We start from the raw sequence: 11,440 nt of genomic DNA, 5'->3' as shown, positions 1-11,440 counted from the left end.
GGGGACATACTGAGAAAAGCATTCTTACTGGTTGCATCACCACCTGCTATGGAGAAGGCACTGCACAGGACCACAAAAAGCTGCAGATAGTTGCTGTCCCAGCCAGCTCATTAACAGGCACTAGCCTCCCCAGCATCAAGGATATCTATAAAATACGAAGCCTCAAAAAGGCAGCATCCATCTCCTTGGACTCCATCACCTAGGGCATGCTTTGTCCTCATTGCGACTGTCAAGGAAGAGGTACAAGAGCCCAAAGACCCATACTCAACATTTTAGGAACAATTTCTTCCCCTCCACCATTAGATTTCTGAACTTCATTTAATTTTACATATATAAATGTATATATCTTACTGCAATTTATAGTTCTTTTTATTACGTATTGCAATGTACTGCTGCCTCAAAACCCCAAATTTCCTGACATATGCCAGTGTAATTAAACCCGATTCTGATTTTGCAGTTAAATTATTGTACAAGGGGTCATTGATAAGTTTGTGGCCTAAGGTAGAAGGAGTCAATTTTAGAAAACCTAGCACATTTATTTTTCAACATAGTCCCCCCCTACATGTACACACTCAGTCCAGCGGTCATGGAGCATACGGATCCCTCCTTTGCAGAAGTGGTCCACAGCAGGGGTGATTGATAAACTTGTGGCCTAAGGTAGAAGGAGATGAGTTATCAACTTCAAACTTTCTGCATTATCACTCAAAGAGTTGAACAGCACATGCATGTAACAAGAATGTCTTGGACCTCCAGGCAGTCCACAGCAGATGTGATTGATGAGTTCATGGCCTCAGGTAGGAGATGAGTTATACAGCTCTTGTTACATGCATGTGCAGTTCAACACTTTGAGTGATAATGCAGAAAGTTTGAAGTTAATGACTCATCTCCTTCTATCTTAGGCCATGAACTTATCAATCACCCCTGCTGAGGACCACTTTGTGGAGGTCCAAGACGCCAACTTCTACAAAGAAGGGATCCATATGCACAATGACCGCTGGACTAAGTGTGTAAATGTAGGAAAAATAAATGTGCTAGGTTTTCTAAAATTGACTCTGTCTACCTTAGGCCAAGAACTTATCAATCACCCCTCGTACTGTTCATCTGAAGTCCTGGACTATTGATCTGTGAAAGAAAGAAACAAAGTTTGCATTTTATGTTAATCACCTTTGATCAAACTAAGAAATGCAAGTAAGCATGCATGTTTTAAATTGTGGAGAATGGGGAGAGTTGGAGAGAACAATAGGCATGCCCATGAAAGGATAGAGGCCAAGAAAGACTGTAATGCACAAAGATGGTGATGCTGGCTGTTAAAAGATAGCAAAGGACTATTATTTGCAGATGATAGCCGAAGGAATTGCAAATAGAAAGATGTAAATGAAGACTATTCATGAACTGCACATGCATGTAACAAGAATGTCTTGGACAAGTGAAGCAAATGCTGGAAATATCCTACAGGTAGGCATCCTCCAGGCTGGGCACTACCCACTTCTCTGCAATCTTTGCTCATTTGCCATGAACGGGCATGAATCTGATATTTATTTGTTTGTCTGTCTAACCCCTTCCTGCTATTGCTTTTCCTTCAGATTTCCAGTGGGATTATTGCAACTGAAAGCTACAACCTGGTCATCGGAATCTACATGATTCCTATTTCCATAATTACTGAAATAAAAATAGATCTCCTCCATGTCATAAAGAATGGCTCTGGGTTCTCTGCAGGCCTGTCTAGTAGGCAGCATTGTTTAAGATCATGCTCAGGTTACAAGTACCTAACTCATATGCAGGCTGTTTATGCAAACAAGTCAACAACCACAAAATGCTGGAGGAACTCAGCAGGTCAGGTAGCATTTATAGAAAGGAATTAACAGTCAAGAGCTCAGGCCAAAACCATGTCCTGATGTAGGACATTGATTATTGGCCTCTTTTATAAGAGCATAAGAAACAGGAGCGGGAGTAGGTTATCTGGCCTATCGAGCCTTTTTCACCATTCAATAAGATCATGGTTAATATACCTGTGGACTCAGCTCCATCTGCCTGCCATTTTCCACATAGTCCTTACTTCCCCTGCTATTTAAAAATATATCTTACTGTGTCCACAGTATATTTAACAAGGTAGCCTCTACTGCTTCCCTACGCAGAGAATTCCACAGATTCACTACCTTCTGGGAAAAGCAGTTTCTCGTCACCCACATCCTCATTTTTCCCCTCAAATCTTCACATTTTGTCCCCTGGTTCTAGTCTCACTTACCAGTGGAAACAACTTTGCTGTTGTATCTTTTCCATCCCCTTCATAAGCTTCTAGAAGATCCCCTCTCACTCTTCTGAGTTCCAGTCAGTATAGTGACAGATGACTCAAACACTCATCACAGACTAACCCCCTCGTCTCTGGAATCAACCTGTCTTCCAAATATATATCGTGAATACTTGTGGACCCAGCACTGATCCACTGTGGCACTCTGCTCCCCAATGACTACCCACCAGAAAAACACCCAATTATCCCAACTCCCTGCCTTCTATTGGTTAACTAATCCTCCATCAATGCTATTACCCCAAACTCCATACACCTTTATCTTATGGATAAGTCTAATACTGCACCTTATCAAAGCCTTCTGGAGATCTGAGAATATACAACATACACTTGTTCCCCTCTATCCACTGCACTGATTATATCCTCAAAGAACTCAAGTATGTTTTTCAAACAGAACCTGCCCTTAATGGATCTATGCTGTTTGCCTGATGGAATCCTTTCAATCCACATTAATTGTCATTTCTTTCCTAATGATAGCTTCAAGCATTTTTCCATTTCCAGCCATTAAGCCAAATGGCCTTTTATCTGTATCCCTTTTAAACCAGTGGTGTGTCATTCACTGTCTTCCAATGCAGTAGAGCCTGTCCAGAGTCCAGTGAATGTGAATCCCCTTCCCTCTATCAAGGGAGAGAGAGAAGTCACTCCTGCAACGAGTGCGGAAACCAGCAACTCGATGTTACAATCTTCCGCGTTGCTTTTTAAAGTTTTCCAAATTTCCCAGCTTCTCCCACGACTCTTTGCGACTTTGTATCCATGAGCATTTAGTTTGATGTCTTACTTTTTTACTTATCCAGTGCCGGCTCTCCCCATCCGTACTGCTCTTGCTTTTAACTGGAATATACTTTGGTTGACCTTTACCCTCAAGCAATGAATCTGGGAGAAATGTAAGATGTGGCTTTAACTCCTAGTTAGGCTCTACAAGGGGAGTGAGTGAAGTGAAAGCGAAACAGCGGATCAGCTGACAGCTCAGACTCGGAGCGGAAGCAGTCGGGGGCTACGGTACTAGGGGTTTCTCCTGTCGTGCAGAATGTCCAGAGTGATCCTGCTCTTGTGTCTTTCCGGCGCCCAGCTTCTTCAGCCCGGGTGCAGCAGCGCCCAGCAGCCGGAACTCGAAAGCCGAAACGCAACCGCCGCATACGAGAAGCTTTTTCAGCAGTTTGTTACCAAGTACGGCCGGAGCTATGCGCTGGGGAGCCCCCAGTTCCTTCAAACATACCGAGTGTTCCAGGTACTGTACCCCGTCACTGACGGTCACTCCTGGTTCCTGCACAGGTCAAGATCAGACTGGAGTGCGAATCAATTCCGGGGATCGTTTGACTACAGGGATAGGGGGGAGGTGGATTACACATCTTTACTGAGATATTCCTGATTTAACTGTGTTCGTTTTAACATGAGGCTCTCAGTAACGTGCAAAGTTGGCAGCGAAAATAAAACTTTGAAATGTATGTGATTAATGGTATAATTTTATAGTGCGGTGTTTATAAGGTTTTGGTAGAAACTCTCAAAACGATTTAACTTCAATTTTCATTGCGAGGTCAGCAGAAAAGGCGTTGCAGATCACATGCTCCTATGTTCTCCTTCCTCTAACACCCCGCTGCCTTTCCTCAATCGGTTCTTGCAACGCGCATGATCGCGGATGTCTGTCTGCAAAGCGCAAGGCAGTTCAGTAACCATGGCAACTCGCTGAAAGCGATGCAGAAGCATTTTCAGCAGCGGTAGATCTATTCTTCAGATACTCTTTGTCTGGCAACCCTTGTTCTGACGAACGATCTTGGAATTGAAATTTTCAGGAAGAATCTGCAACTCTGCTTGACCTGCTGAGTATTTTTTCAGTTCAGAGTTCCAGCGTCTACACTTACCTTGACTTAATGTTCATAGAAATAGTGGCTACCTTGGGGATGGGGGAGGTGCAGGAGCCTTTAAGACCCACAGTCAGTGTTTTAAAAACAGCTTCTTCCCCTCTATCTCCCTATTCCTCTTTTGCACTTTGTTCTTATAATTTAGAATAATGTTTGTGCCTTACATTGTACTGCTGCTACAAGATAACGAGTTGATAGCGGTATACAAAATTATGAGGGGTATAGATTATAAGACCATAAGACAAAGGAGCAGAAGTAGACCATTCGGCCCATCGAGTCTGCTCGGCCATTTTATCATGAGCTGATCCATTCTCCTATTTAGTCCCACTCCCCCGCCTTCTCACCATAACCTTTGATGCCCTGGCTACTCAGATACCTATCAATCTCTGCCTTAAATACACCCAATGACTTGGCCAAATTAGGTAAATGCAAGCAGGCTTTTGTTTTACACAGAGGTTGGGTGATACTGGAGGTTCGGTCATGGGTTAAAAGTGAAAGGTGAAATATTTAGGGGAACCTCTTCACTGGGAGGGTCATGAGAGTGTGGAATGATCTGCCAGCAGAAGTGGTAGATGTGGGTTTGATTTCAACATTTAAGAGAAATCTGGCCGGTTGCATAGAAGGGAGGGGTATGGAAGGCTATGGTCCGGGTGCAGGTCGATGGGACTAGGCAGCATAATAGTTCAGCATGGTCTAGATGGGCTAAAAGGCCTGTTTCTGTGCTGTAGTTTTCCATGATTCTGACGTCTCCAGATTGAACTCCATCTTGGTGTTGTCCGCAAATTTGCTGATCTAGTTTATCATGTTATCATCATGGTCATTGATATAGGTCAGCGGTCCCCAACCACCAGGCCGCGGACCGGTACTGGGCCGCAAAGTATGTGCTACCGGGCCGCAAGGAAACGATATGATTTGGCAATATAAGTCAGCTGCACCTTTCATCATTCCCTGTCATGCCCACTGTTGAACTTGAACACATGCGAGGTCATTACGCACGAGAGGTCATTACCCGCGCGTCATCCACATCAGCACAGGAAGAAGATCAACTCCTCGAGCTTGCAGCTGACGGCAGGCTGAAAAATATGTTTGACATAATACCTCTGCTGGCATTCCGGATCAAAGTCAAGGCTAAATATCCTGAGATAGCCACGAAAGCACTGAAAACATAGCTTCCATTTCCAACATATTTCTGTGAAGCGGGATTTTCTGCAATGAATGCAACCAAAACTAAATTCCGGAATAGACTGGACTTAAGGAACCCCTTTCGAGTATCGCTGTCTCCCATCACCCCTCAATGGCACCGTTTTGTTGCAGGGAAACAAGCCCAGGGCTCCCACTGATTCAGCGATATTGGTGTGTTGCAATGATTTTATATGTTCATACGAGAAAAATATACGCTGTGTGTTTAATATCCAAACGTTACTTAAAATGTTATGATGCTATTGACTTATAAGTGACTTATAATTGACTTATCACTATATTCATGCGCTGTGTTACATAAAACCTAAAATAACACGAACGTATAGTAAAAGCAGGAATGATATGATAAATACACAGCCTATATAAAGTAGAAATAAAGTACGTGCAGTAGTTTCACTGAACAGAGTCGCCAAAACCGATTTGAGAAAAAAATCGGCACATACACGCATGTGCACATAGGTGCCCGCGCAAGGCTTCAGGGTCATTGTAGTCTTTCTTGGGGTAAACACAACATATTTGACTGCTACTCTTGTACGTTGGCAACCCTACCGCCCCCCCCCCGCCCCAGTCGGCCGGTCCGCAAGATTATTAAATTAGATTATGAGAACACTCAGTCCTCTTTTATTGTCATTTAGTATTAAGTATTAAGAAATGATACAATATTTCTCTGGAGTGATAGCACAGAAAACAAGACAGACCAAGACTAGCACTGACAGAACCACATAATTATAACATATAGTTACAGCAGTGCAAAGCAATACCATAATTTGATAAAGGACATACCATAGTCTCAGTAAAACAAAAGTCTCAAAGTCCCGAGTCCCTGATAGCGGCAGCAAAAGGGAGAAACTCCCTGCCATAAACCTCCAGGCACCGTCAACTTGCCGATACCTTGGAAGCAGCCGACCCTGAGTCCATCTGTCCGAAAACTCCGAGCTTCCGAGTAACCTCTCCAATACAGCCTCCCAAGTGCCTTCGACCTCTCCCCGGCCGCTGAAACACGCAAAGCCGAGGATTTTGAGGCCTTCAGCTCCGGAGATTCCGGTTACCACACAGTAGCAGCGATAGCAAAGCAGGCATTTCGGAAGTTTTCCAGATGTTCCACTGTGCTCTCATGTCTGTCTCCATCAAATCAGAATTGTGCACGATCTCCTACTTGACAGATAACAGATATTCATCACCGAAGTGGCCGCGCGCGCTGTCATCGTGCCACCATCTTCTCCCCCTGAATATTGTCAATATTAAACCGGTCCGCGGTGCAAAAAAGGTTGGGGACCCCCGATATAGGTGACAATCAACAACGGACCCAGATCCCTGCGGCACACAATTAGTCATAGTCCTTCAGTCAGAGAGGTAACCATGTACTACCACTCTCTGGCTTCTGCCGTGAAGCTAATGTCTAATCCATTTTACTACCTCATCTTGAATGCCGAGCGACTGAACCTTGACCTACTTCCTGTGTGGGACCTTGTTAAAGTCCATGTAGATAATATCCACTGCCCTTCCTTCAGTAGCTTTCCTGGTAACTTACTCAAAAAACTCTATTAGATTGGTTAGACATGACCTACCACGTACAAAGCCATGTTGACGATCCCTAATCAATCCCTGTCCATCGAAATACTTATATATTTGTTCCTTAGAATATCATCAATAACTTTGGCGGACCAATCGATTCAAAGGAAGAGAGGACTTCACACAGGTCGGAGAGAAAAGTTTTAAAAAGGAGCATTTCCCAGGGCTTGGTGCATTAGAATAGTGGGCATGACTGCAAGGCCATTTTTCCGTTTTGGGTGTCAGATGTGGATGTCCAGGAGACTTCCAGCCTCCCTGATGCACCAGGTGCATCGAGTTGCAGCTCCTTAGAGACCGAGTTAGAGAACTGGAGCTGCAGCTTCATGACCTTCGGCTGGTCCTTGATGATCTTGTCCATTTCTGACACCTCCCTCCCCTTTCTAGATCTTTCTGTCTCTATCTCTGGAGACAGCTTATCCACTGATGTCTACTATAAGCCTACTGACTCTCACAGCTATCTGGACTATTCCTCTTCTCACCCTGTCTCTTGCAAAAATGCCATCCCCTTCTCGCAATTCCTCCGTCTCCGCCGCATCTGCTCTCAGGATGAGGCTTTTCATTCCAGGACAATGAAGATGTCCTCCTTTTTTAAAGAAAGGGGCTTCCGTTCCTCCACCATCAACTCTGCTCTCAAACGCATCTCCCCCATTTCACGCACATCTGCTCTCACTCCATCTTCCTGCCACCTCACTAGAAATAGGATTCCCCTGGTCCTCACCTACCATCCCACCAGCCTCCGGATCCAACATATTATTCTCCGAAACTTCCGCCACCTCCAACGGGATCCCACCACTAAACACATCTTTCCCTCTCCCCCTCTCTCTGCTTTCTGCAGGGATCGCTCCCTACGCGACTCCCTTGTCCATTCGTCCCCCCCATCCCTCCCCACTGATCTCCCTCCTGGCACTTAACCTTGTAAGCAGAACAAGTGCTACACATGCCCTTACACTTCCTCCCTTACCACCATTCAGGGCCCCAGACAGTCCTTCCAGGTGAGGCGACACTTCACCTGTGAGTCGGCTGGGGTGATATACTGCGTCCGGTGCTCCCGATGCATTCTATACATTCTATACATTGGCGAGACCCGATGCAGACTGGGAGACTGCTTTGCTGAACACCTACGCTCTGTCCGCCAGAGAAAGCAGGATCTCCCAGTGGTCACATATTATAATTCCACATCCCATTCCCATTCTGACATGTCTATCCACAGCCTCCTCTACTGTAAAGATGAAGCCACACTCAGGTTGGAGGAACAACACCTTATATTCCGTCTGGGTAGCCTCCAACCTGATGGCATGAACATTGACTTCTCTAACTTCCGCTAATGCCCCACCTCCCCCTCGTACCCCATCGGTTATTTATTTTTATACACACATTCTTTCTCTCATTCTCCTTTTTCTCCCTCTGACTATACCCCTTGCCCATCCTCTGGTTCCCCCCCCCTTGTCTTTCTCCCCGGACCTCCTGTCCCATGATCTTCTCATATCCCTTTTGCCAATCACCTTTCCAGCTCTTGGCTCCATCCCTCCCCCTCCCACTTTCAAACCTCTTACTAACTCTTCCTTCAGTTAGTCCTGGCGAAGGGTCTCGGCCCAAAACGTCGACTGTACCTCTTCCTAGAGATGCTGCCTGGCCTGCTGCGTTCACCAGCAACTTTGATGTGTGTTGCTTGACCTTCGGTTTGTTAGGTAGAGTAAGGAGGTGATGGACGGGAGCTATAGGCAGGTAGTCACCCAGGGCCACAGGAGACAGATAAGTGGGTGACTGTCAGGAGAGGGAAGTGGGGGCATCAGGTAGTGGAGAGTACCTCTGTGGCTGTTCCCCTTAACAATAAGTACTCCATTTTGAGTGCTGTTGGGGGAAGCCACTTGGAGGGGTAGCAACAGTGGCTGTGCCTCTGGCACAGAGTCTGACCCTGTGGCTCAGAAGGGTAGGGAAAGGAAGAGGATGGCAGCAGTGATAGGGGTCTCTATAGTTAGGGGGACAGATAGGCAATTCTGTGGACACGAAAAAGAAACAAGGATAGTAGTTTGCCTCCCAGGTGCCAGGGTTCATGATGTTTCTGAGCACACCCACAATATCCTGAAATGGGAGGGTGAGCAGCCAGAGGTCATGGTATATATTGGTACTAACAATATAGGTAGAAAAAAGGTGGCGGTCCTGAAAGCAGAACGCAGGGAATTAGGAAGGATGCTGAGAAGCAGCACCTCAAAGGTAGTAATCTCAGGATTGCTGCCTGTGCCACATGACAGTGAGTATAGGAATAGAATGAGGTGGAGGATAAATGCGTGGCTGGAGGATTGGAGCAGGGGGCAAGGATTCAGATTTTTGGATCATTGGGAACTCTTCTAGGGCAGGTGTGATCTGCACAAAAAGGACAGGTTGCACTTGAATCTGAGGGGGACCAATATCCTGGTGGGGAGGTTTGCTAATGCTGTTGGGGAGGGTTTAAACTAAATTTGCAGGGGGGTGGGAACCAAAGTGAAGAGGCAGAGGATGGGGAGGTTGGAGCACAAGTATTGACAGCTTGTAAGGAGTTTGTGAGGAAGGATAGGCAGATGTTAGAGCAAAGATGCACTCAGCCTATGGTTTGAGATGTGTCTATTTCAATGCAAGGAGTATCATAAACAGGGTGGATGAACTTAGAGCGTGGCTCAATACAAGGAACTACAGTGGATGATTGATAAGTTCATGGCCTAAGGTAGAAGGAGTCAATATTAGAAAACCTAGCACACTTATTTTTCGATAGTCCCCTCCTACATTTACACACTTAGTCCAGCAGTCATGGAGCATACGGATCTTCAGAAAGTGGTCCACAGCAGGGGTGATCGATAAGTTCGTGGCCTAAGGTAGAAGGAGGTGAGTTATACAGCTCTCATTACATGCACATGCAGTTCAACTCTGAGTGATTATGCAGAAAGTTTGAAGTTAGTAACTCATCTCCGTCTACCTTAGGCCACGAACTTATCAATCACCTCTGCTATGGACCACTTTGTGGCAGTCCAAGACGCCAACTTCTACAAAGAAGGGATCCATATGCTCCATGACCGCTGGACTAAGTGTGTAAATGTAGGAGGGGACTATGTTGAAAAATAAATGGGCTAGGTTTTCTAAAGTTGACTCCTACCTTAGGTCACAAACTTATCAATCTCCCCTCGTATGACATTATGGCCATTACAGAGACTTGGATGTCTCAGGAGCAGGAATGGCTGCTGAATGTGCCGGGCTTTAGATGTTTCAAAAAGAACAGAGAGGGAAGCAAAAGAGGTGCGGTGTGGCATTGCTAATTAGAGATCAGGTCACAGCTGCAGAAGAGGAGGAAGACATGGAGCGATGGTCTACTGAGTCAGTGTGGGTAGAAGTCAGAAACAGGAAAGGGGCAATAACTCTACTGGGTGTTTTTATAGACCCCTCCCCCCATATAGTAACAAGGATATTGAGGAGTAGATAGGGAGGCAGACTCTTGAACGGTGCAATAATAATAGTGTTGTTGTGATGGGAGACGTTAATTTTCCTAATATTGATTGGTTCCTCCTTAGTGCAAGGGGATTAGATGGGGTAGAGTTTGTTAGGTGTATTCAGGAAGGTTTCCTGATGCAATATGTAGATAAGCCAACTAGAGGAGAGTCTGTACTTGATCTGGTATTGGGAAATGAACCTGGTCAGGTGTCAGGTCTCTCAGTAGGGGAGCATTTGGAGATAGTGATCACAACTCTATCTCCTTTACCATAGCACTGGAGAGGGAAAGGAGCAGGCAATTTGGGAAAACATTTAATTGGGGTAGGGGGAAATATCATGCTATTAGGCAGGAACTTGGGAGCATAAATAGGGATCAGATATTCTGAGGGAAATGCATGGCAGAAATATAGCAAATGTTCAGGGGACATTTGCATGGAGTTCTGCCTGGGTATGTTCCTTTGAAGCAGAGAAAGAATGGTAGGGTTAAAGAACTATGATGTACAAAGAATGTAGCAAAACCAGTTAAGAAGAAGAGAAAAGCTTACAAAAGGTACTGTTAGAGCTCTAGAAAATTACAAGGTTGCTAGGAAAGAGCTTAAGAATGGAATTAGGAGAGCCAGAAGGGGCATGAGAAGGCCTTGGTGAGCAGGATTAAGGAAAACCCCAAGGCATTGTACAAGTATGTGAAGAGCAAGTATGTGAGATAGGACCAATCAGGTGCAATAGTGGAAATGTGTGCGTGGAGACGGAGGAAGTAGCTGAGGTACTTAATGAAACCTTTGCTTCAGTATTCACCAGGGGAAAAGACCTTGGAATTCCGAGGATGACTTACAACAGACTGAAACGCTAGAGTATATAGATGTTAAGAAAGAGGATATGCTGGAGCTTTTGAAAAGCATTAAGCTAGGTAAGTCACCAGGACCGGATGAGAAGCGAAAGAGAAGATTGCTGAGCCTCTTGCAATGATCTTTGTGTCATCGATAGGGACGGGAGAAGTACCAGAGATTGGGGGGTTGCAAATGTTGTTCCCTTGTTCAAGAAAGGA

At 45.3% G+C, this 11,440-nt stretch overlaps 1 protein-coding gene across 4 annotated transcripts in view; it reads left to right on the top strand.

The window, feature by feature from the left end:
* Window positions 1-3,089: 3,089 nt before the first annotated feature.
* ctso (cathepsin O) overlaps window positions 3,090-11,440 on the top strand; it is a 49,238-nt gene continuing 40,887 nt past the window's right edge. For 2 of the 4 annotated variants that reach the window (XR_010017551.1, XR_010017550.1), the window contains exon 1: window positions 3,090-3,533. Coding sequence is in view for 1 of the 4 variants with exons in the window: in XM_063045024.1 (XP_062901094.1) it covers window positions 3,333-3,533 (201 nt within the window). In the remaining 3 variants the exon portion in view is untranslated. The remainder of the gene's footprint in view (window positions 3,534-11,440) is intronic. The other 2 variants (XR_010017552.1, XM_063045024.1) reach the window with 1 other exon arrangement.

Source organism: Mobula hypostoma, chromosome 4, assembly GCF_963921235.1.
Source record: "Mobula hypostoma chromosome 4, sMobHyp1.1, whole genome shotgun sequence".
NCBI classification, from domain to species: Eukaryota; Metazoa; Chordata; class Chondrichthyes; order Myliobatiformes; family Myliobatidae; genus Mobula; species Mobula hypostoma.
The sequence above is the reverse complement of the archived record's forward strand: the minus strand, read 5'-3'. Positions and strand labels throughout refer to the sequence as shown.